The sequence below is a fragment of the Terrapene carolina genome, unplaced genomic scaffold (genome assembly GCF_002925995.2).
Source record: "Terrapene carolina triunguis isolate 2854851 unplaced genomic scaffold, T_m_triunguis-2.0 Scaffold62, whole genome shotgun sequence".
In the NCBI taxonomy this organism is placed as follows: Eukaryota; Metazoa; Chordata; order Testudines; family Emydidae; genus Terrapene; species Terrapene triunguis.
Genome location: NW_020664413.1, coordinates 16,964,611 through 16,989,895, shown reverse-complemented (window position 1 = coordinate 16,989,895; position 25,285 = coordinate 16,964,611). Strand labels below are relative to the sequence as shown.

Genomic DNA, 25,285 nt, shown 5'->3' with positions numbered 1-25,285 from the left:
GGTGGTACAGCCACACAGGAGCTGCCCGATTCCCGGCCCGGCAGCGACCCAACATGCTGCTGCGTAGAGCCCTGCAGCTCCGCGGACACGGATTTAGACCCGCACTCACGGCTCTGCAGTTTGTATCCGTGCAGGGCTCTAGCCGTGAAGCCGCCTAGCTCACCCTGGCGGCAGAGAGAGACCCAAGGCGGGCGGGCCCCGCCACTCCTCCAAGAGCCTATTCCAGAGCTGGGGGCACCGCGCCCAGCCGGGGATCCCGGACTCGCTCCAGAAATGAATGTCACGCGGCCTTGCACCGCGCGGCCATAAGTCTCGGTTCCGTGCAGCGCAGCGACGTGAGACTTAGACCCTGCAGGGGCAACTGCCGCCTAGGCAGTCTGCCGCGCTTCCGGCAGAGGCGCCCGGAGCCAGGCACACGTTAGGCGCGGGGCTCGCCAGGGGCAGGGCCAGGGCCTCCCGCAGGGGAAGCAACGCGAGGTTCCAGCGCCACCCACTGAAATTTGGCGCGCTGGCGCCGCCGCCACAACGGAGGGGCAGCTGGGACAAACCTGAGCGGTTCCCGTTTAAGTTGACGTGAGGGTGGTTCAGCGCGGCACAGTCGGCAGGTGCCGCTTGTCGCCGGCTCCGCTCACAAGCCTGGAATCACAGAAACGTCGGACTGGAAGGGACCTCGGGCCTCTTCAGGCGATTAGCAACCGAAGAAAGGGAGCGCCAGCACTGCGCATGCGGAGCCGCTGCTGCCTGCGGTGCTCAGACACATTCCGCAGCAGAGGCGGAGCTGTTGTTTCACAGTCTCTTCATTTGCCGTCCGCCGACTCGCAGCCCTCCCCTTTAAATGCCACCTCCCCTCTGACATCGCCGCCTTCTGTCTGCGGCCGTGTCGGGTTTGGCGGGAAAATCTTGCCGGGGAACGTTCGGAAGAGGCGGGGCGCGGGTAGAGGCGCCCGCTGATTGGTTGGTGGTGGCGCCCGCTAGCCACGTGGGCTCCGTCCGCAGCGCGCGAGTTGCTCCTCTAGCCCTTGTCCTGGACCGGTGGCGGTGGGAAGGCTGAGCGCGAGCCATGGACTTAGCGGCCGGGGATGCGGGGGCCGCGCACCAGCAGCTCCGCGATGAGGTGGCGGAGAAGTGCCAGAAGCTGTTCCAGGACTTCCTGGAGGAGTAAGTGCCCCCGGGCAACGGCAGCTGTGCGCCCCCGCCGCCGGCTGGACGCTGTCCCGGGGCGGGGGCAGCAGGGCCCTTACCTGCACCCCTGCGCGCGGCTGTTGTCCCCCCCCCCCCCCCCATGGCGGAGATGCTCCCTGCAGGAGCCGAGAGGAATTGGCGGGGGAGGGGGCGGCACCTTGCGGCTACTCTGAGGTGCACGACCCGGCCGTGACCCGGCTTCGGGAGAGGCACCTTCCTTACTCGGCGGCCTCCTCAGCCCTGTCTCCCCGGGAGCGCGCCGCTGTGCGGTGGGTACCCACGCCCGGAGGCCTCCCCAGCGCCTGTAACTCGGTCTGTTAAAACCACGGACGCTGCGGGGAGGAACGTCCTGTCCCGTCGGGGTCCGGGCGGAAGAGACCTGGGTCAGTGCGACTGCTTGACGGGGGCTGAAGTCTCTCGGCATCTCCCTGCCCTGATGCTGCCTCTCCTAGTTATAATCCTACACACCTGAGCTTGTTTGCAACTGGTTGGTGTCCGTTATGTTTGACCTGAGGGGGAGGGTGTCTTCCCTCTGGTTTACTTCTGTTTGAGCATTCCCTTGTTAAAGCAAAGTATAATCCCAAATGGTTGACAAATTAATAAATTGTTAGACCGTTATATGAGATTTCCTTGTATCTTACTCACTTGTGCTTTGCTTTGTGCATTTTGGATAGCTGTGCACAGAAGATGCTAACACTTGACAGAAATCAGCCTTTATTTTGTACCCTGGGTTTCTTGTACGATCATGCACATGTGACACACAAAGGTTACTGAGGGTCCTGTGGCACCTTTAAGACTAACAGAAGTATTGGAGCATAAGCTTTCGTGGGTGAATGCCCACTTCATCAGACGCATTAGTCTTAAAGGTGCCACAGGACCCTCTGTTGCTTTTTACAGATTCAGACTAACACGGCTACCCCTCTGATACTTGACAGAGGTTACTGTTAGCAAGACTGTCAAATCGTTTTGGCCTAGATTTGAACTGCATTTAAATTTGGTGCTCCATAATATCTCATTGTCATGAATAGTGAGTCTCTTCTAAGGCTTGTGAAAGAGAATGTGGGTCTCCCTTGGGTTATTTGAATTTTCCCAGAGAGAGCTTTTCTTCCAAGTCATTGACAGGAATTTTTGTGCAATAGCTGTTAATGAAGCTTTGTGTGGTGTGATCGAAGGTTCCTTCATCTCTTGGTTGCTTAAGTTTCATTTTTCACATTTGAAGTTCAGATTAGTCCTCTAAGGGGTCTTCAATCAAAAACCAAGGCTGTCACATGGTGCTATTCTTCATATAATCTGTAACCATCATAAAGAAATAAAAACACATTTTACCTGTGCAGGTCATTGTTAAACTATAAATAAAATGCTGTCTGGGGAACCAGGTATGTGAAATACAGATCCAGTTGTATTAATTCATGTTGAAATCGCCATTTGTGGATCAGTGGACAAAGGGGTAGGAGAAAACTTGTATTTGGCAGTGACATTTGCAAGTGCTAGTGGTATATGGCCTTTTTCTCCTACCCCCTTTACACAGGGCACTGAAGAACTGTATTCAGTTGCTGTTTGGTATACAGTACTGCAAAACTTTCCCCCTGAAATGCTGTCCCTTTCAGATTCCAGAACAGTGATGGGGAAGTCAAATACTTGCATGATGCTGAAGAGCTAATCCGCCCAGAGAGGAACACATTAATTGTGAGCTTTGTGGATTTGGAGCAGTTCAATCAGCAGCTCTCTACCACTGTCCAGGAGGAGTTTTACAGGTAAGGCTCACCTGAGAACTGGACAACATGACTTGGATATTACAGTTAAGAACATTTCCCCCCATTACATCGGGACTTTCTGCTGACTGTCCCCATTACTAGCTCTGCCCACTTCAGGTGCTGTGTTCAGAACTATCACCGAACATGAGGCAAATAGGCAATTGCATTTGTGCTGTGGGGAAAAGTAGATGGACAATATGGAAATACTAAATGAATCCACCCATCATAGTACTTTACTTTATTGAGCCAGTTGCTGTTTTCTAGTCTCAACATCTGTTTCAGGCTAAGCTTGACCCAGAAGACTTAGGGCTTGTCTACATTGGCACTTTACAGCGCTGCAACTTTCTTGCTCGGGGGTGTGAAAAAACACCCCCCTGAGCGCTGCAATTTTCAGCACTGTAAAGTGCCAGTGTAGACAGTGCACCATCGCTGGTAGCTGTGCTCCCAGTGCTGGTAGCTATTCCCCTCGTGGAGATGGGTTTTTTTATAGCGCTGGGAGAGCTCTCTCTCTCTCTGTGACTACACCAGCCACGTTAAAGACATGAAGTGAAGACGTGCCCTTAGTGAAATAAGCTTTACCCAACTCCCTTTTTTAGAATGAAGAGCAAAAATGTGTTGTTATACAATATTTCATATTTGGCATATTTATACTTGCTTACATGTATCCTGGCATACTATAAGCCAAAGCTTACACATATATGAGGGAGGCCTTTGACTGGTTGTAAAGGGGAAAGGAGTTTTGTGTAACTTTTGTAAAATGTGAAATTCTTTCCTGTATTTCAGAGTTTATCCTTATCTGTGTCGAGCAGTGAAGACTTTTGCCAGAGACCATGGAAATGTTCCTCCAAACAAAGACTTTTATGTTGCATTCCAAGATCTACCTACCAGACACAAGTAAGAGAGAACTATATTTTTAATAGTTGAAACACATCGAGCTGGACTAAGCAGACATAGGATAAAGAAGATCTGACAACAATAAACACATGACATAGCGATGACAATTTGAATAATTTAATAGATTCCAAAGCCAGAAAGGGACCATTGTGATCATCTAGTCTGACCTCCTGTGTAACACAGGCCAAATAATTTAGCCAAAATAATTCCTAGAGCATATCTTTTAGAAAAACATCTAGTCTTCCACAGAAATAATTTCCAAGCCCTCCGTCGCTTGTAAATAGACAAGCGTTCTGTGACTTGTCTATTTTAAAATCAGTTTAAAACATGTTTTTGTTTTTTTTTTCAAAACATAACTCTCATACCTTTGTAATGCTGACTTCAACTTTAGAAATCGTCCAAATTATGTTCATTATCACAGATAATTTTAGAAACACAGAGTAAACGAACAAGTTTCATTAATGCTAAGCATGATATGTTGGTGTGGTACTGAATGCTCTTAACGACGCCAGTTAAGTAAAGCACTTAAGCATGTGTTTAGATTCCATTGTATTACTTAGAACTTAAGTACATATTTATCTTAAGTGCTTAAGTATTTTGCTGAAATGGGGCATAAAACTGTGGAATGCCAGGTCACCTAGGAATTGAATGGCTATTAATCTGATATTTTTAACAGAATTCGAGAGTTGACATCAGCCAGAATTGGCTCTTTGATGCGTATTAGTGGACAGGTGGTACGTACCCATCCAGTTCATCCAGAGCTTGTAAGTGGAACCTTCCTGTGTCTAGACTGTCAGACAGTGATAAAAGATGTGGAGCAGCAATTTAAATATACACAGCCAAACATCTGCAGAAATCCAGTCTGTGCCAATAGAAGGAGATTCCTGCTGGACACAAACAAATCAAGATTTGTTGACTTTCAAAAGGTATTTCCATGGCTTCCCTAGAACTTTGTTGGGTGTATGTGTTAATGATGTCTGCATATTTAGAAGGTGCTACTGCCACTAGTTCACATTAAATCTTGATGATATGGAGTCAGATATTTTGCAGTCCTAACACAAGGCACTTGAACTTATAAGTGGCTGTTTTCTATCTCCAGAAGATGTATTTTTAAGTGTTTGAAGTTACAGATGAGACTTAAGCAATTTTCAGACTTGAGATGCTTAACATACACATTTTAAGGCAGGAGACCTTCAATACCAGTTTCCCATAATAAGCAAGGTAAAATTGTTTTATACAAATATTATGCTAACGTTTTTTTCTGTCCACCTAAAATAGAGTTTAACAGTTATTAACTTTGGTTATGACTGAGTTATATTAATATGGAGTGGTTCAGATGAGCAAAGCCAACCCATTTTATCAGGCTTTTAAAAAACAGCCTTCGTCTCTTTCTATACTGAAACACTTAATTTTTTTTTAAACATGATTCAATGAGAATGCTATTTGGAACTTCAAATTTATTTTGTTTTGTTACTAGAGTGTGTAAAAATTGGTGATTTTTTTGAAAAAATAAAACTGGATTTTTTTAAAATTTAAATGTTTTTTGTTTTATTTTATTAGGTTTTATTTTTTTTAAAGAAAAAAATTAATACAAAATATGTTAAGGCCTACATTTATAATCTCTCAAAACATTTTAAATGAAAAATAAATATGCTGTTTTGTGTTTAATTACATTCCAGCTACTGTCCTAATGCAGTTTGACACAAATCATGAAGAAAAAATTATGTAATAAATAAGCAATATATAATTCACTGTTTTCTAACATACTAAAAATGCACATGAATAAGAATCTGAAAATATTAAGCTTTATAATTGCTTAAATCAATGTATATTGTTATAACGTACCCTCCTAGGAAGCAAAAAGATGTACCAAATCTAGTGTAAAGGCTCTATTTAGTTGTAAATCAACATGATTTTTCTAATGATTATATTAACCAATGTGAATATTTTCTTTCTTTAGAAAATAACTGAAGTACAAATGGAAAAGTTAATTAAAATCTACTTAAATTGAGGCTTTCCACCTGGCGATTTAAATTGCCTTGATTTTAAATTAATCCACACTGCTTTTTTACAATCTTTACTGTGTAGATAGGGCCTAAATTAACTTATGCACTCCTTTTGAGGGAGGAAAAGATTGAGCTCTTTAAGTCTGTTACTGCAAGGCATTTCCCCAGCCCTCAAATCATTTTTGTGACTCTTCTTTGCACCCTATCCAATTTTTCCAGCATCCTTAATCCTCTGCTCCAGTAGGACATTTTAAATAGTCACCTTTTTTTATTTAAAAGGAAGTGGCATGATTTTGTTATGAATGAAGCTTCCAGAGGGCAAATGCCATTTCCCCACATGTTAGATATAAGAAGTTTAGAAATACAGGTACTTTAAATTGCTAAAAATGGAACTTGTCAGTTTCAGCAGAGCATTTAATATTCTCTTCCTCTTTAGGTTCGCATTCAGGAAACGCAGGCTGAACTGCCTCGAGGAAGCATTCCTCGCAGTGTAGAAGTGATCCTGCGTGCTGAAGCGGTAGAATCAGCCCAGGCTGGTGACAAGTGTGACTTCACAGGATCACTGATTGTTGTGCCTGATGTAGCTCAGCTATCCACCCCAGGTACACTGCTGTCTGTAAATGGTGACTTAAGCTGTCCTGTGTGCATACTTGAAACAGAATTAAGACTCTTGTTCATATGGCAGGTGTGCGTGCAGAAACTGGTTCCCGTGTCAGTGGTACAGAGGGTTATGAAACTGAAGGAATCCGAGGACTTCGTGCTCTGGGAGTCAGAGATTTGTCCTATAAACTAGTCTTCCTAGCATGTTATGTTGCTCCAACAAATCCACGGGTAAGTATTTAAAGAAAATAGACTTAAAGATCTGGCTTGAAGAGAGTGGTGGGTTTTTTGCCTCTCCTAGAGTGTGAGGCTTCAGTTTATATCTGTTTATGATTTTGCCCTGGATCTGATGTGTTGCAACTGTTATATTCCTCTTCCATCTTGGTTTATGTAGCAAAGTCTCTCTTCCCATGTTCTTACTGTGACAGGGTCTGTCAGACCTTTTCTGCCCCCTGCTAGAGACATCAGTGCCCTGACACTTCCTGACCAAGGAAAACCACTCAGTTTAAGCAAACCAACAAGATAGTCCTCCAGAGGCTTAGAACAGCCAAAAGGAAATACCGACCAATCAAAAACCAGCAGGCTGTTTAAGAAGGCATGCCTGCTTTTGCTCAGGGGTAGAGCTGGGTGAGACTGGGACAGAGGAGGAACTCCTCAGGGATAAGCCAGAACTCAGGTTCACATCAGGGCCTTGCCCTAACCGCTGCAACTAAGCATGTACATTTTAAGGTTGCCTTTTTTACTCTTTGTCTAAAGGTACAGACAACCGAAACTTGAGTTGCTGTTTTGTTACTTATTGTTTAGAGACTGATGCCAAGTTTGCAACACAGGCTGCCCTGTGCCAAGCGGCAGCCAAGCCTTGCAGACTCTGGCAGGGAGCTTGTGCAGTACCATGCTTGGGCCTGAAAGGGTTACTAGAGAGCAGCCCCGCCTCCCGCACTTATACTTCAGAGGTGTAACTATCTGGCCCACTGTAGAGTTTTAAAATAAGAAGGTAGTAAATGACCCGTCTCCTTCTATCCAGTCATGCATCTTGACCCGTCTCTCCCCACATCTCCATCTCCTGGGTGTCTTAAGGTCATCTTAAATATGACATGAACAATACCAAGCTCCTGATCTTGAAATTGTGGATCTTTGGGTGCTCCCACAATACAAATAGTTTTAAAAATTGTTTTTAGTTCATCTGTGGCTAAGTTTTAGCGTCACATGAGTTATGATGCATAATTTCACCAGCAACTTGACATCTGCAGAGGCATAAAGAATATTTGAATCCTTCCTAAATTTGCTGGAAACAGAAGTATCCTTACTCTAGTATTAGTGATATGCTTTCCATTTGCAATTAATTTCAATAGAGAATTAAAAGGACAATTTTAGCACAGACTCTAACCCCTTTCATTACTGAATTCTCTTTTGCTATGTGCAAAATGCTGCATGTGGTTCCATTGCTTTGGGAATGAAGGGGCTCAGTGGTATTACTGGAAAAGAAAAGGATGTTCCAAATGTACTTTTTCCATGGAAATCAAAAAATGTAACTTAAATTCCTCAATTTTTGATTTCCCTGTTAAACAAGCCCCCATGCTTCTGTAGAGATCCCAACAGGCTACACTGAACAGAAACCTTATTTGTCTTTTCCATGCTAAACTTGCGTGATTTCAAGCCCGTAGTTTTCTTTTTCTCTCTTCTCTCCCCCCACCCCCCCCAATAGCTGCCATACTTTGGATTTGTATCATGTTACCTCACTCTTACTTTCTTATTTGTATTTAGTTTGGTGGGAAAGAGCTCCGAGATGAGGAACAGACTGCAGAGAGCATTAAAAACCAGATGTCTGTAAAGGAATGGGAAAAGGTGTTTGAAATGAGCCAGGATAAAAACCTTTATCACAATCTCTGTACCAGCCTCTTCCCTACTGTACATGGTAAGAGTCCAGCTGTTATGGCAGGGTGAGCAGATTGCATTCTTGACAGTATCCGCTACTGCTATTCAGGCATGTGTTGGGACAGGTCGAAGACATGTAACTAATATCTCAAATCCTCCTGTCTAGTTTTTATAGTGCTCTATAAGAGGTTGGGTTTTTATTTAATATTTTGGAATGAACTGCAATCAGAACAGTAATTTCCATCACAGGGTGACCTGTTTATTTCTAGTTGTTCAGTAAACCCTACAGCTTAGCAATTGGATGCAAACTTTGTCTGGTATAGACACTCTTAAAAACATCCAAGGGATAGGACTTCACATATCTCTGTTCTCAATGGAGTGTATGAAATACTGTTCAGACAGTAGCTGCAATTTGATAAGCCATTTTGACACTGGCTCAGAATAATTGCTTGTGAACTCACTTAGGTCCCCCTGTCTTTCTGAAGAAGTTGATCAGCTGAATTTCTGTCCAAAGATTTGAGGCTGCTATAGCGCCAAGGAAATCAGCTTCCTTGTAATTTGCTCTACCTTAAAATTGCATCAAGCATATAAATGCTGTTTCCAGTGCATGTTGTTCAAATACATGAGATTTTAAAATTCCATTGGGCTGAATTTTTATCTACACAAAGTGTAACATCCCAAAGCTGCATTATGGGCCTTCACTGGAACTTCTCTTTATGGGACAGGTAATGATGAAGTGAAACGAGGGATTCTACTGATGCTCTTTGGAGGAGTTCCTAAGACAACTGCAGAAGGCACTTCATTGCGTGGGGACATCAACGTTTGCATTGTTGGAGATCCAAGTACAGCCAAGAGTCAGTTTCTCAAGTAAGCATCTCTTTAAAATCCAGCACTTAAATGTTGCCATTTGTAACCAGAGTTAGGAGTGTATGTTGGGAGAAAGTTGTAAAGCACTTAATGAATATGGGAAGGCAATGCATTTGCCTCCTAAGCTAGTACTTTGATATGTGTATTCAAGAACTTTAAGGAGCACTGTCAAGTAGTTAAGAGTTAATCTTGTAAGGCTTAAAATATTTCTCCTCCTTCAGGTTTTACTGTATCCCAGAGAATAAAAAAAAAAAAAATCTTTGAGTCAAGTCATACTTGAGGTGTATCTGTACAGCATATTTGTTCAGCCTTAAGTCAGGTAAAGAGGAATAAATTATTTGAGCACCTGTTTCCAGAACCATGCAAACACCACTGAATATGGTGTTTACAGAAGTAAACAATAAACTCTGTTGGCTACATTGTAAGAACAATGTTGTGGTGGTGACATTAGATGCCAAAAATGAACTGGTGCTTGACAAATCTGGTAACAAGTGTTGCTTTTGACAGAATTTGAGTAATAAATGCAGTATATTTTTATATCCCTTTACAGCAGAAATAATAGTACCATGGTTCATACTACCCATTTTTAGAAAATAAACAAGTACATTTATTATATTGTTTAATATTTGGTAAATTAAAACATCAGATATGACATGATGCATTATTTTTATGGGGTTTCCACTCACAGCATAGTCTAAAGGAATGAGCATAGATTTTGGAATAGGAAGAATTAAATTCTAATTCCAGCTCTACACTGACTTGCGATGAGGCCTTTGACCAGTTGTTAAACATATCTGTGTTTTCCCTCCACCTGTAAGATTTGTATACTTTACTTCTGAGGTCCAGTAGGTATTTTTTAGAGGCTTAATGTTTGCATAGCACTTAGAACATGTTGGGAAAGTAACTGAAATATTTCACTGATGGATTGTATTTAGTAAGGAACAGCCTATCCTAAATTCTCAATTACTGAGAGACAATCTACACTCACTGCTATATTTGCTTTCCACAAGCTACTCTTAGTATAACCTTTGAGAGATGTACCTGAATATTTAGATGCTAATATCTAAACTGTATCGTTACATTTATTAACCTAAATTTGGGATATTGCAGATTATGTACTTTACCAGGGATCAGCAACCTTTGGCACGCGGCCCGCCGGGGTAAGCACCCTGGTGGGCCAGGCCGGTTTGTTTACCTGCTGCATCCGCAGGTTCAGCCGATCGCGGCTCCCACTGGCGACGGTTCACTGCTCCAGGCCAATGGGGGTGGCGGGAAGCGGCAGCCAGCATATCCTTTGGCCTGATAGAGTGGCAGAAGGCATCACAGTGTAAAAGTTCTTGTATCCGCACCTCCTGCAACATTTCTAATAAAAGTGGATAGTTAGTGCAGACTAATCACTTATTGGTACCTCTCTCCAACAGACATGTGGAGGAGTTCAGTCCCCGTGCTGTGTACACCAGCGGGAAAGCCTCCAGTGCTGCTGGTCTAACAGCTGCTGTAGTGAAAGATGAGGAGTCTCATGAATTTGTCATCGAAGCAGGAGCCCTGATGTTGGCAGATAATGTAAGTCCACTAACTAAAATCTGAAGCGGCATTTAAGAATAGTAGGGTTCCAGTATTCCCTGTGTTGTTTTGATTCACTGTATACAATTTTGCAAAAGTTTTGTCTTTTTTGATCTAGCTACTGTAGAAGTTGGATGATCTTATTTCTTTACTCTTGTTTTAGGGGGTTTGTTGCATTGATGAATTTGACAAAATGGATATACGAGATCAAGTTGCCATTCATGAAGCAATGGAGCAACAGACTATATCCATAACAAAAGCAGGAGTTAAGGTAACTTGCACCATTCCTTGCAGAGTTTGCATGTGTAGCTGTGTATTTGTAACATATATGTTTAATTACAGGTTATTTAACCTTTCTGAGCCTCACTTTCCCCTATCTGTAAAACTAAGAAACCTATCTTGAATGCATTGAGCCTTATATAATAATTAAAAAGTGCCTGCTGCAGTATTTCAGATACTACTATCTTAACTGTTAAAACGATGACCTTTAATGTGAACTGTATACCAGGGCAAAGTATTAGTTAGCCAAAACTCTTTTGTGGCATCATTTCTACTTCTTTTGTTGTGCTGCTGCTGTCAGTAGAGGTTCCCTCTAAATCAGTGGGGATATTGCAAAGTAAGTGGCTGCATTAGCAGACAGATGCCTAAATTCTATACCTACCAGTTGGAAGAGAAGCCATAACTTGTTGCGTTTCTTTAGTAAGTGGCACTGACAAGTCACATATTAAGGCTTTGGTAATTTTTTCTTCTTGCATTGTCAGGCTACTCTGAATGCCAGGACCTCCATTTTGGCTGCAGCAAACCCAGTTGGTGGGCGCTATGACAGATCAAAATCTCTGAAACAGAACATAAATCTGTCAGCTCCCATCATGTCCAGATTTGATCTCTTCTTCATTCTTGTGGATGAATGCAATGAGGTAAGTGCAGGGGCTGTAGCTGTCAGGAGCCTTTTCCTCTCTCTCTCTCTCTCTCTCCATTCTACAGAATTACAAGGCTGGAAATACAAATCTACTGTACAAATTATGCTGATTTAAGATGTTGACCTTTAAAATTTCTAGTAGTTTGATTTAACTTGTGCTTTGGCTGGTCACTGAAGCTGTGACTGCTGCCGATAGTCCACATGGTATTTGCTTTGGTGTGCTGAGACCACAGCTTACCATATTGTCTGTTTCTCCTTGTACTCCCCTGTCAGTCTGTCTATCCATCTTTTATCTGTTATCTTAGACAGCCTTATACCCCATAGAATTTGCAGTCTTTTTGCTTTTTTTTACTCTGTCTAGTACGATGGGGTTCCTATCAGTGACTGTGGCTCTTAGCCTCTATGACAGAGGTAGGCAACCTATGGCATGCAAGCTGATTTTCAGTGGCACTCACACTGCCCGGGTCCTGGCCACCAGTCTGGGGGGCTCTGCATTTTAATTTAATTTTAAATGAAGCTTCTTAAACATTTAAACTTATTTTCTTTACATACAACAATAGTTTAGTTATATATTATAGACTTCTAGAAAGAGACCTTCTAAAAACATTAAAATGTATTACTGTCATGCGAAACCTTAAATTAGAGTGAATAAATGAAGACTCAGCACACCATTTCTGAAAGGTTGCCGACCCCTGCTCTATGATAATACAAATAATAAGAAAATGAGATGTAGAAAGTGATGCCTTTCTCTGTACCCTTCCCTAAGATTGACTCTCTAACAGGCATTGAGTTGATGGAATACACAAAAAGTAGTCTGAGATGAAGGAAAAGAGAATTTAGAATTCCCTCACTGTCAAGTTCCAGATTCTACCACTTGTTTGGCTAAGACACTAGTCATAAAGTAAAGTTCCAAGAAGTCATGGCCAGTCTTATTTGGGTTTTTTACTACCTCTTCCATCTCTTTAAAACTGTTTATGCCACAGCACACCACTGGAAAAATTGAGTTTTGATAGTTTTGCTTCTGGAAAAAGTAGCTGTGACATCAAAGGCACGAATGGGGGAGCAGGAAGTGAAGGAACAATGTCCCTGTTGTGTGTTAAGTTGATGATGGCTTCACTTCTAAATGAGAATGATCTAACAAAGCAATGACTTCTTAGGTTACGGATTATGCCATTGCCAGGCGCATAGTGGATCTGCATTCCAGAATAGAAGAATCTGTTGATCGTGTGTATTCACTAGATGATATCAGAAGGTACCTGCTATTTGCAAGACAGTTTAAACCGAAGGTAACTTTACTTTTTATATTTTATCTTAGCATACAGAAAGGTCTAAGGAAGTGAAGTTACTACTCTGCTTAATGCTTTCTTTGTGCAGATAGAAAGTAAATCAGTGAACTGATCCCATAGTATAGCAGTTAATTAAGCTGTGGTGTGGAAGCTTGGAATATTTTGTATCCACTTGCTCTCCTTGTAAATGCCAGAGCCCCCGACAGCACAGTTGAGATTGGGTTTAAAAACTTGAGCTGAGTGTCTGTCAGTACCAAAAGCAAATGTAGAGCTTCATCATGTTTAATTCATATCTCTGGGTGTGGGAGAATAATCATTGCCTCAACAGTATCTGGTAATCTGTAGTTTAGAGACTTGTTGCTTAATCGAGCAACTGAATTGAACAACTTTTTTGTTTTTGAAAGGTTACTGCACATAGAAAAATGTAAATTTGAACATAACTGAAGCAAATTCTTTGTTGTTGTTTATCCAAATTACAACTTAAAAGTGGCTTTTAGAAATATGCAGTGGAACTTTCAGAAGTTCCACTAATGGAGGCAGTATACTTATGCCAGTTCATTATGAACAAATGTAACATCTTATTTCAATCAGATTTCTAAAGAGTCAGAGGACTTCATAGTTGAGCAGTATAAACGATTACGTCAACGGGATGGCTCTGGAGTTACGAAGTCATCCTGGAGAATCACAGTACGACAACTGGAGAGCATGATTCGACTGTCTGAAGCTATGGCCCGAATGCACTGTTGTGATGAGGTAACACATAGCTTTAAAAAATTTTTTTTAAACAGCTACATAAAGGCAATTAGCATTTTGGTCTTGAAACTTGACAGTGATACTCTGAATTTGCTTTTTCCTGGCCATTTTCTTCCCCAGCTTAAAATAAGGTCTCTGATTCAGCCAGTACTCAGTTGTATGGCATGTCAGCTCCTCTTTCATGCTGCTGCTGCCTTGTTCTCCCATATTTAAAAAAATCTCTAGGTGTGTGGGTAGGTGGGTACACTGTGGCTCACATTTTCAAAGTTAACTGAGATGTATGTGATCTACCCGATTGGATATTAATTCATGTGCTCAGCAATATTAATGTAAACGTTCACTGCTCATCAAAACACGTAAGGAAGGAGAAGAAGTATAATATTATGAAGATCTACACAATCTACTGAGGTACAGCTCCATTGGCATTGTGATTGAGTGGACTTGGGAGATGCTGCCACTCTTTTCCACCCCCAATCAAGAAGGAGCCAAGCAGAGCCCAGCAGGGCATCTAAGCCTCACTGACGGATTGCCAAGTATAAGGAGCCCAGCAGAGCCTATGGATGTATTTGAACTCAGTGAGGGGGAGCCAAGACCAGGGAACCCAGAGAACTTGCATGATCATATTTATGCAGTTGTTCAGATCTACTGAATGTGGTTTCTTGCATGGATGGGATTTGGAAAACTTCACTGCCTTTTTTTCATAATCTAATCCCAGTTTAAAAACCCATCTGCTTCAGTGTGAATAAGGATTAACATGATTTTACCTATTACTGTTTGAATTTGAGACATTTTGTTCTAAACTGATATGATATCCAAAAAATATCAGCTAGTTATGTTCTAAAGATGCTTGTCAGGTCAGATTTTGGCTAAGTTTAGTTTTAAAAACAAACCTTGCAGCCTGTAATCGGGCCAATGAAGATGATTCTAGTTAACTTCTTTCTGGTTCCCAGGGGGACATACTTCAATTATAAACATAAACATTCTTGAATACTGTTGCCAGTCAAACATTACAGCATTGTGTTGTTTTATTGGAAACCTGAAAGTGAAACAAGCGAGTTTAAATTTTCATGGTTCAAGTAGTGTGCAAAAAACCCACTAGTGAATAGTAAGTGTCACTTCCTAAGAAAAGGCTAGGATTATCTGTAATTTAGGTAATGTTGCTTTGTTGTGTTAAGGATCGATGTCCCATCAAAAGTCATTAAGTGACCTTATAAAAATGTCATTGTGGGACTTGATGTTCTCTATTTATGTGGGCTCAGTTTGAACAAAACCTTTTTTCTAATTGCCAGCCCTGAAAACTCACCATCAGCACGCTATTTATTCCTCAGTAATCCTATGCAAATTTTCTGACAGTCACAAGCTGTCAGAGGGCATAGTTTGGCCTTCAGAATCCTTATAGTTTATGGCAATTGCATGAGATAGAAAGAACCAACCTTGGTTGTCAGCTGAGGGTAAGTTTCTGGGGCTGTCAAAAAAAAATAAAGTTCTACTTTTGATATAGGATTAGTGAGATGTGACTATGGAGACCTCCGCAATGCCATTCTTAGTCACTTCTCAGGGTAGAATCACAATCTGAAGTACAATTCTTAGGTTTTGAACACATGAATATGTTTTGCAAATCTACCAGGTTCATCCAAAACATGTGAAGGAAGCGTTTAGGTTATTAAACAAATCTATCATCAGAGTTGAGACTCCAGATGTCAATTTAGACCAAGATGACGAACAGCAAATGGAGGATCAGGAGGCTGAAGATGGAGTCAATGGTAAGTCACTTGCTGAAAAGTTTCTGGCTTTGCTTGTGAATGGGAGGAGGGACTTTCCAATGTTTAGTGCTTAATTGTTTGACAGAAGTGCATCTATTCTTTTGTTTCCTGCTTCAACCTCTGTCCCTACTTTCTCATGCTCTAGGGGCTTGAGTAGGGGATTGTACTTAACTCTGCCACTGTCTTGCTGTGATCTTGGGAAAGTCACACTGCTTCAGCTTCCAGATCAGCGTAACGATGCTAATTACCTGAAGTTTAAACTTCATTCATAAAAAATGTTGATACAGGCGGTGCAGATGCTCCAGCAGGTGTCAACGGCCTTGTGAATGGGATCAGTGACCACTCTGAGGATACAAATAAAGATGCAGCCCCCAAGGCTTCCCTGAAACTTGGCTTCTCTGAATACCGCCGAATTTCTAACCTCATTGTGCTGCACCTCAGGAAAGCAGAAGAAGGTAAGAACTAATTTAAAAACTGTAAAGTGAATGGGCTACATCATCACAGATGCTCTTTGGTTATATTGTAGTGCAGGGCTACAACTCTGATCTGGAATTTGTCAGCAACAACATAGCTGGTTTGTGTAACAGACTTAGTTTGGGTCCAATTCCACATTCTCAGCATTGGCCCATTGCCATTCAGATCAATGAAGCCATAATGCCAAATTCAGTATCATTCCAGCATGACTTTAATTTTAAGACCGCAGAATGAAAGGGCTTCCCCAGTGACCTCAGTGCTCGTTATAAGAAAGATTGAACCAATACTAGAAAATTACAAACAGTTTGTCAGTGTGGTATGTATCGTGTGTCGAAGCATACTTCATGAGACTGCAGAACAAATTATTTGCCAGGACTAACATCTGAGTTATAGGATCGGTACACACAATAAAAGCAGAAGTTCAAAGCAGACCCATTCACTGAGGATATCATTGCAACTGGCAAAGGACTGGTCTCTGTACTAAAGGAGGAAAAACAACAGTAAAGGCAGAATCTCATTGAGAGTATGGACATGATCCACAGCAGGAAGAAAGCATAACCACCCAAGGAAGGCAAAGCAACGTCTCCTAGAAAATGGTAGGGCACTGAACAAACAACCTAAGATGCAGCTTAAGTGGCAAGAAGAGTGGGAGACCTTTTTGTATACTGAATTAACCTCCGGAATTAACGCCCTTAAGAATGGCAAAGCTGCTGGCCTAGTCAGTGTTCATACTGAACAAATCAAACGATTTGGACCAGCAATAAAGAACTGGTTAATTAAGTTGCCCAGATACATAGAAAGTATCCAAGATATGGCAACAAGCATGTGTTTTGGCACTCCTGAAGCTGTGGAAGGACACAGTGGAGCTGAAGAACTTCAGACCTATATCACTACTATGTCCTCTCCACAAACTGTAAGAGCATCTCATCTTAACACTGCCTGTCACAACTTGTTGAAAAGGACCTAATCCTAGAGCAAACTGGATTCCTCCCAGGCAAGTCATGCACCTGTCAAATGCTGAACATCACTTGATACATTGAAGATGTCTTTGAAAATGGTATGGTAACAGGGTCAACAAACACAGCACCTACCAGCAGCATATGACACAGTAAATCACAGAAGGCTTCTCACTAAAATATGCCTGATGAAAGGTCACCAACTTGTACAACTGATAGTGTCTACTAGAGAACCGATGTTTTTACTTCAAACAACACGGGAAGTGGAGCCTATGGTGGCAACAGAAAAACTGCCTACCAAAAGGGAGCATACTCTCCTCAATACTTCTCAGCATCTATGTGAATGATCAACTCAGAGCTGGTGCTAGGCATAAGCAGACTGAGCAATTGCTTAGGGCCCGAGCAGCTCAAGGGCTATTAGCTTTTTATTATGTGTTGTGTGGGGCAAAAATGCATCTCCTTAAGGCCCCCAATGGGCTAGCACCGCCTTTGGATCAACTGGCAAAAGAAGTTTTATCTTGCCGACGATCTAGGTGTCTCTGCCCAAGCCACGGCTCTTGCCCAGATCAAAGCTACGCAAACATCAGCACTGTCCGGGCTCTGTCTGTTACACTGAGAATCAAGTGCATGCCACCGCAGCCAAAATGTAAGTCCTTCTCTTCCATTTTTGGAATCGTGAGGCCAATAGACAACTCAGCATCATCAGGAATGGGATATCACTTGACCACTGCTGGAATCCTGTCTACCGTGGAGTGACGCCAGCCGCATTCTCTCCTTCAAGGCACAGGTGGAGAAGACAAAAGGCAAAATTAGCTCCCAGAACAATATGCTCAGAAAGCTTGCTAATTGCGGGGATGGTTCCCCATTTTGAATTCTAAGAGCCACTGCACTTGCACCTCTCTATTTGAGGGCCGAATACACATGTCCGGTGTGGGAAAGATCAGCTCATGCAAAGCAACTGGATCCTGTACTGAATGACAGCTGCCGCTACATCACAAGGTGTCTAAAACCAACAAACATGAACAGCCTTTATGTGCTTGCTGGAGTTGCTCCCCGGATATCAGGAGTGTGGTCACAAGCAAAATTGAATGATTATGACCGGTTGAAGATACCAGACATCCGCTACATGGTGACACATGGCCTCCCTAGCAGCAACAGAACTGCTTAAAAAATCAGCAACAGCTACACAACTGGAAATGTAGCGCACACTGCTCAAAATACTTGACAAAGATGTCAAAATGCACATTGATGTTGCTGAACACCTTCCTGCAGGTACCTGGAGATGTTTAAAGAGTCTCCAAGCAAGAGCTGGAAGGTCAATATGTAGAAGTGGGGCTATGCTACTGACCCGGACACATGTGACTCCAGTGAAACACACACCATCTGTTGGTCTGCCAGCTTTTGGAGGAACCAGGCATCATGGAAGATCTTACCAGGGCTACAGATCAAGCCATATTATGTGCCCAACACTGGAGAAATCTATGATTGTGGTAAAAGGACACAAGAAGAATATCCCCTCGGACAGTACAACCCATTCAGAAACCAAGTTCACACAAATCCCATGAAGAAACTTCTCTTTGGGTTCATTAATACCCAGTCAGCTAAACCAAAGAATGTTGGTTTGAAAGTTGGGAGAAGGGCTACATGGTTTGTCTTAATGAATTGGGTTGGGGGCCCTTTTTCACAGCACCATGGATCCACAATATGTCAGGTAAAATGAGGTCACTGCTAGGGTGAAACATGGCAGCTGTTTGACAATAATATAGCAATGCTTCAGAAGAAATTAAGATTGGAAGTAAAGATTGCAATATCCAGTTAAAGCTGCAAAAGTGGTTTAGGTAGACAGAATGTGCAGTTATTACAGAAGACGCTAGTGTCTTCCTCTCTGGGCAGAACAGTAATGCTTTGGTTTCATTGGCTTTACTTGGAGGAAACTAGACAGCGCTGCTTGCCACTCTTCTTACCTTTTGAATCTTCTAGCTGGTGTTTTTGCCAGACAGCTTATTTAGTTTATGAGCTGCATGGATGGATAGAAATGAGAGCTTCAATTCTCGGTCTAAATGTGACTCCAATGTGATTGTGACATGTCATCTGTCATCAGACACCTCTCATTTCCTGGGAAATCAAAACTCCTTGATACAAACAATCGGACAGGTTATTTTGGGCTTTTCTTTTCAACATTGTAAATGTTATACTAAGCCTTCTCTTTGACAGTTTGATTAGTATCCTCCTGCTGCTGTATGTTTATGCAATCTGGGAATTGGCATTGTAACTAGAATAATCTAGGTTTCTTTTTTCCTTGCAGAAGAGGATGATTCCTCATTAAAGAAGAGTGATCTTATTAATTGGTACTTAAAGGAAATTGAATCAGAAATAGAGTCTGAAGAAGAGCTTATAAATAGAAAGAAGATCATAGAGAGAGTCATTCATCGACTTACACACTATGTATGTATGCAGTTGCGTGGATATTTAAAAGAGTTTTTAGCTTATATATGTTTTTTTGATACATTTGACAAGTTAGGAACATACAGTATCTCTGTGCACAGGCACCAATAATTGGTGCTGTATAAATACCTAGATATCTTTCTGTTAAAACTCTGGTCATGGAAGGAATGTCACAATTACAGGCTGGAAAAGGGGTGAGTGGGTGTGAGTGAGCTTCAGGCATTACATACTTTCCTTTTCCAAGTATTAATAGATTTCCTTTGTCCTGCTGAATTGCAAACAAGAAGTGGTTAATAGCAGGCTGTGATACTCCCTGAAGCTTTTCATGGACTCCAGTTTCTAGGGCTGCTATTTTTCTTGTAGTGACTTTGAGGCATTCAGTAAACAACGTGAGCCTCCTGAGGAATGGAACTTTCCCCTTTCTTTTGCCCATGTAGCTGAAATATTCTTGTGATCAGGGTTCCAGGGTGGGCCACACTGAGATTGCTCGGTTAGAGCAAACTGCAAAGAATGGGGCAGATAATCCCCCAAACTGGTGGTTATTCTGATACTTAGATTCACCAAGCCAGCAACAAAATAGCTTCCCCAATACCTTACTGGTTTACCCAGAAGCCAGAAATAAAGTTGTCTTAAAGCAACCCAGCCTTGAGCTCCTACCCAGACAGCCAAGTCAAATACAGGATTACTGAAAATCTTATTCATCATATAAAAAGTTGTACTAATCCCGAAGGACCAGACACATTACCCACCAGGTCAAAGAATATTTCAGATCTTAACAAGAATTGGCTATAAGCATGTCTTTGTGTAACTAAACTAAAGTTTATTAAAAAAGTAGAGAGTGAGTATTGATTAAAAGATTATACATACAGACATAAATAGAGTCCTTTAGTTCAATTTCATAGTAGAGAAAGTGAGCTTTAGAGTTGCAAAGAGTTTTCAGAATTAGTTCCATAGGTCACCAATATCAGGGTGACCCACTCTGGAGCTGGGGACCTCAGCCTTGCGACTCAAACGTCCCCTTATGAAGCTTAAGCAGATCTGAGATAACAGGATCAGGGTCCAAGACCTCTTTTTATAGTTCTCTGACAGGCTATCAATAGCCTCTTGACAGCAGGCATTCCTTGGGTGAAGAATAGTGGCTTTAAAGTAACCTGTTTCCTATGTATACACAGGTAACTAGTTGCATTCATCAGCATGAGGTAATTATCCATTAAGCAGTTGAGAAACAGTTTACTACAAACTTCAATGAGAAATATAGTCAATTATGTTCTTACACCCAACTTCTATCTAAATGTTAATATTCCCTTTTGATCTCTGAATCAATAGATATAGTAACAGACAGGAATTGTCTCTTTACATGGTTAACATCTAACAAGGTATAAGTAAACATACAAAATTAGTATTACCTCTAATTCTCTAACAATATGGGTTTGCATTTCAAAGCTCTAGTCTATGTGGCTGTGTTAGCTATTTATAAGGAATAGCCCTATTTACCATTTATATACTTTTCTAATATGTCTTTTAAAGGTTGAATTTAGGTCATTTAGCTTGCTAGTTGCTTTCTGGCTCAATGTCACAGTCCTCACTCCTGAGTTTAGGTCTCTGCCATGGTGGTGTAACTCGCTCTCTGGAAATTAGATTCTCTGTATCTCTTTTCTCTCTGTATTAAAACGACAGCTGCCAGAGGGATGCTGAGAAGTCAGTTTTAATCAAAAGCCTAACAAGAAAGTACTCCTTGGTCGATACTTGGCAAGAAATGCAGCTTTTCACTATGGCAATGTTTGGGGCAGGCAAGTCTACTACTTAAAACAGTGTACAAATGTTGCTAAATTGGCTTGCTATGTAAATTCTACAGTGCCAAGAGTTACTGTTTTTAGGGTTTATCTACCTTGGGAGGGTAACTATTCCTGACTAAATAGATTAAGCTAATTTGGTATAAGGCACTCTTATTCTGGAATAGTCCATCCTCAAGGCAAATCCTAAAGGGACATAACCTCCTTGGAGATCAGATGCCATCCAGATTAATCTCCAGCAAGAAATGGGTTGGCTGTGCAGTCTCTCTATCATTGGCAATCTTATTGTGCCAACTGAAGTTTTTGGTGACTATGTGATTGCCAACCGTGTAGGGGCATTCCATGGTAAATGGACTTTGTAATTTGTTGGTCTTCCATGCTAATAATATATCCGTACCAAGAAAGCTGTCAAAACTGAACCAGTGCTGATGAAGGTAGTTGCTAGGTTTGGCTATGAATATCCTCATTGCTGATTTTGTCCTGCCACTTGATATGGAGCAACTGACCAAGACTATGAGAAAAGACAACATCGTTCCAGTGCTCTTCAGCCTTCCTTAGTGCCCATTCCTAGTTTTGCTGCCATACAAAAGAGTTGGTATAACTGTAGGCCTGTAGATACACAGCTTTGTAGAAACCTTGTTGTCACAATGTCTCCATAGAGGCCGTTTAAGGGCCTGGAATATGGCAGCAACTGCTGCTGTATGAACATCCACATCTTGTGAATATCTTCCATGTGGTCTGTGATGCTTCCTGAGTATTTGACCGTTGCCACCTACTCCAATATCATGACTAGGCAGGTTAGTACTGAGCTAGTTGTAGTCAGGAGCTGGAGGCTGATAATGGCCAGGGACTTGGTTTTGTCCATATTAATAACAAGGCCAGTGCATGTTGCTTTGTGCCCGACCAGATCAGCCATCATCTGCAGCGATTCACCAAACCGACCCAACAAAGCAATGTCATCAGCATATTCAGGGTTTTGAAAACAAAATGGTATTCATCCTAATGTCACCAACAGCTGCCTTTTCATGAGCTGAACATGCCTGGAGGGTGTTTATACAGCAGCTGACCACCTACAACAATCTGGTCAATTATCCTTGTAGCTGAAATGGCTAAGAGCTTGTCCCAGCTGCTGAGGCAAAAATGACCAATGAATCCCTGTGAAAAGGCAAACCTAGTATTCTGGAATAAGTCTGTCCACAAATGGAGTAAATCAAGAATAGTTCATTTGCTTTAAATTCACACTGTACCTTATTCCATATTAATTTTCATGATTCCAGATTAATAAAATCTGATTTAGATTGGATTTAAATCCCTATAGCTGGCTTGCTGAGACTTGTAAGGGGTGAAGTAGTGCTATGGACTAGTAAATGGACACTTGTAATGGTGGCATGTAGTATACAAGTTTCGGGCCTGATTTTCACTTACACTACTCTGGTAGTGTAAAAGAGGCCTCTTAAAGTGGATACATTTGCCCACTTCAAGGCATCTTTACAGTGTCAGAATAGTGTAAAGTGTCTTAGGGCAGGTCTACACTGCAACTGAAAGGGTGATTAGGGTTGGAAGAGACCTGAGGAGGTCATCTAGTCCAACCCCCTGCTCCACATCTTTGTCCACATCCTTTCTGTAGTTGGGGGCCCAAAACTGGACTCAATACTCCAGCTTAGGTAAGCCTATCCACATTGGCTTTAATCTAGATATCACATCTTAAAAATAGTAGTGAAGATGTGGCGGCACAGGCTTCAGTGTCTTATTGACACCCAAATGGTTCATCAGCAGAGTTGGAACCTTTAGTTTTTCCACTCTGACCTCAGCCATTTCAGCTAATGGAATAACTGATAACAAGAATTAGGTTGTCATCCTCTGTGTGGACCAGCATTAGAGAGAGAGGAGACACACACTTTGCCAGTGGCTTTCACAGCGATTTGCCAGCATCAAAGAAATGGTGAGACTCTGGAATCTTGGGTTCCATTCCAGGCTCTGGAGGGAAGTGTGCTCTAGTCAGCACAGACTCTACTGCCCCATTCCCTCCAATCTGTCCAGTATATTCCTCACCCCTGACTCCTTGTACCAGTTCTGTTCTCCCCGTTTACCCAGTCTCAATCTGTGTGTCTCAGGCCTAGTCTCTCTTGCCCACCCAGTCCCGGTTCTCCTCTGACTCATCAGATCTGTCTCCCCTAAATCCAGGCTCCTCACGGATACCAGCTCAGTTTTTCTCTCACCTTACCTTCCAGCCCACCCCTAGTCCCACCAGGCTCCTTGTCATGATTTGGTATTTTCCCTGTTCCAGGTCTGGCTCTTGTCTCCTCTGCATTTGAGTCAGTTGACTTCTTCCTCCATACTGCCTGAGCACCAGGAATGGGGGCATTGAATTTACAGGAAGGGCAGGCTCCTTGCCCTCAGTTCCACTGCCTGGCTCCAACTCCGCTTGGAGCAGCCATTACAGGGAAAGTTCTGTTTTGACCCTGTGGCCCCGGACCAGATGGTGCATGCTCAGTTGCTCTGTGAGGATGGTGCACGTGCAGTCCGGGCACATGTATGAGCTGTCCTCAGAAGATGGAAACTTTGGAGATTTTAGCTGCTAAAATCGAAGTCTTTACTGAGCATTTGTGAACTGTGAATTTACCTCCCCTTTGCCCCCCCCCCCCCAAAATTTTTTTTATTTGGGCAGATTTTCCCAGGGACAGCAAAACACACATCCCTAGCACCCAAATTTCAAGTCCCTACTCCAAAGTATGAGGGCACAAGAACTGTTCAGAGAAAAGGTTGCCAAAATGTTTTTACATTAATAAAACAATGCATTTTCCCCCCTACTCTCATTCTTGGGAGTAGTTGAACCATTTTGGCTGAAATTTTCAAAATAAAAATTCATCTGAGACATACCAGCATGGAAAATTTCAGCTTAGATGGCTAAGGCTTGGTAGTGTTATAAACAATTTAAAACATTCTTATAAGGGAAAGTGTTGAGCAACTTTTAATAATGGGTGGTGCTATCTGCCCCACCTATAAGAGGGGTCAGCTGCCCTAAGAGGCAAAAAACAGGGAAAAACTACCAGAAGAAGAGAACTTGTGGAATCTGTTTCTCTGCAGGGAAGAATTGAAGCAGACAGCGTGTACAATGGAAGAGTGGAGAGAGAAGCTTGGGTAGCATGAGGACTAGGTGAAATAAGGAAGGGTATGCAGGATTAAAGGGGTAAAAGTAGCAGTGAACCACATCCTTGGGAGGAAGGCTGCTTCGGTTGTTAGAGCACTAGGCTGTGGGAGACCTGGATTTAATTCCCTGCTCCACCATAATCCTCCTCTGACTCTTGGCAAGTTGCCTAGACCCAGATCCCCAAAAGTATTTAGGCATCAGACTCCTATTGAAATCTGTGTCTCAGTTACTCCATCTGTACTTGGATATCATAGCAATGGGGGTGCCATATAAGTACTTAAGATAGAAACATGTGAAAGGGAGGTGAGGGAAAAGATGAAGTAAAGTGCAAAAGGAAGTTGACTGTTCTTTAAAAAAGAACAAACACTGCATTAGAATTATCTTTCAAAAATAACTGTGTTCAATATTAAGGCTTTGTGTGAGTAAGGATTTTTTGTGTCTGTTTCAGGACCACATTCTAATAGAACTCACCCACACTGGGCTAAAAGGCTCCGCAGAAGGAGAGAGCTTTGATGAAGACCCATACCTGGTAGTTAACCCCAACTATCAGCTGGAAGACTAGGGGTTGTAACATACCATAGTAGGACTTAATTTGTTAATTGCATGTTGGAAATGCATTCTTTGTACATTGTTGCAATACTCACTGAATAGCTAAATTCTTAAATTTGTATGAACACTTTATTGTGGTGTGGAGCAGTACTCTTAGTAATACATGATTATTCATAGATATTCAGTATTCCTGGAATGTGGTTTTATATAAATGATACATTATATAATGTTTCTGAGAGGGTTTTTTTGTTTTGTTTTGTTTTTTTAATGTCCCTCCTCCAAACAAGGCAAGGTAAGGCAACATGAAATCTCTTCAGCATGGAGCTATCCAGAAGCTTTTTTAACAGTGGGAAAATTTGCACCATTCTTCTCTAGTATCTGTTAGTGAGATTTTTTGATGTAGATGTTTACAATTCTGTTTTTCCTATTAAATAAATAAAAATTTGTTAAATGTC

General features: G+C 42.0%; 1 protein-coding gene across 1 annotated transcript; it reads left to right on the top strand.

Annotated features, from left to right (window-relative positions):
• The first annotated feature begins 963 nt into the window (after positions 1–963).
• Positions 964–25,285, top strand: MCM6 (minichromosome maintenance complex component 6). Its single transcript, XM_026647437.2, has 17 exons — positions 964–1,158; positions 2,790–2,936; positions 3,720–3,830; positions 4,507–4,756; positions 6,273–6,438; positions 6,522–6,667; positions 8,201–8,351; positions 9,037–9,178; positions 10,600–10,741; positions 10,905–11,012; positions 11,503–11,658; positions 12,818–12,946; positions 13,538–13,699; positions 15,327–15,462; positions 15,750–15,917; positions 19,198–19,337; positions 24,730–25,285. Exons 1-17 carry the CDS (start codon positions 1,061–1,063, stop codon positions 24,841–24,843), a joined length of 2,466 nt encoding a protein of 821 aa, XP_026503222.1. The 5' UTR covers positions 964–1,060; the 3' UTR covers positions 24,844–25,285.

Excerpts from the sequence above, each read along its gene's own strand:
- MCM6 (XM_026647437.2), top strand. The coding sequence starts at position 1,061 with ATGGACTTAGCGGCCGGGGATGCGGGGGCCGCGCACCAGCAGCTCCGC. Across the intron at positions 12,947-13,537 it reads CAAGACAGTTTAAACCGAAG|ATTTCTAAAGAGTCAGAGGA; the intron begins GTAACTTTACTT and ends TATTTCAATCAG. Across the intron at positions 15,463-15,749 it reads GGCTGAAGATGGAGTCAATG|GCGGTGCAGATGCTCCAGCA; the intron begins GTAAGTCACTTG and ends ATGTTGATACAG.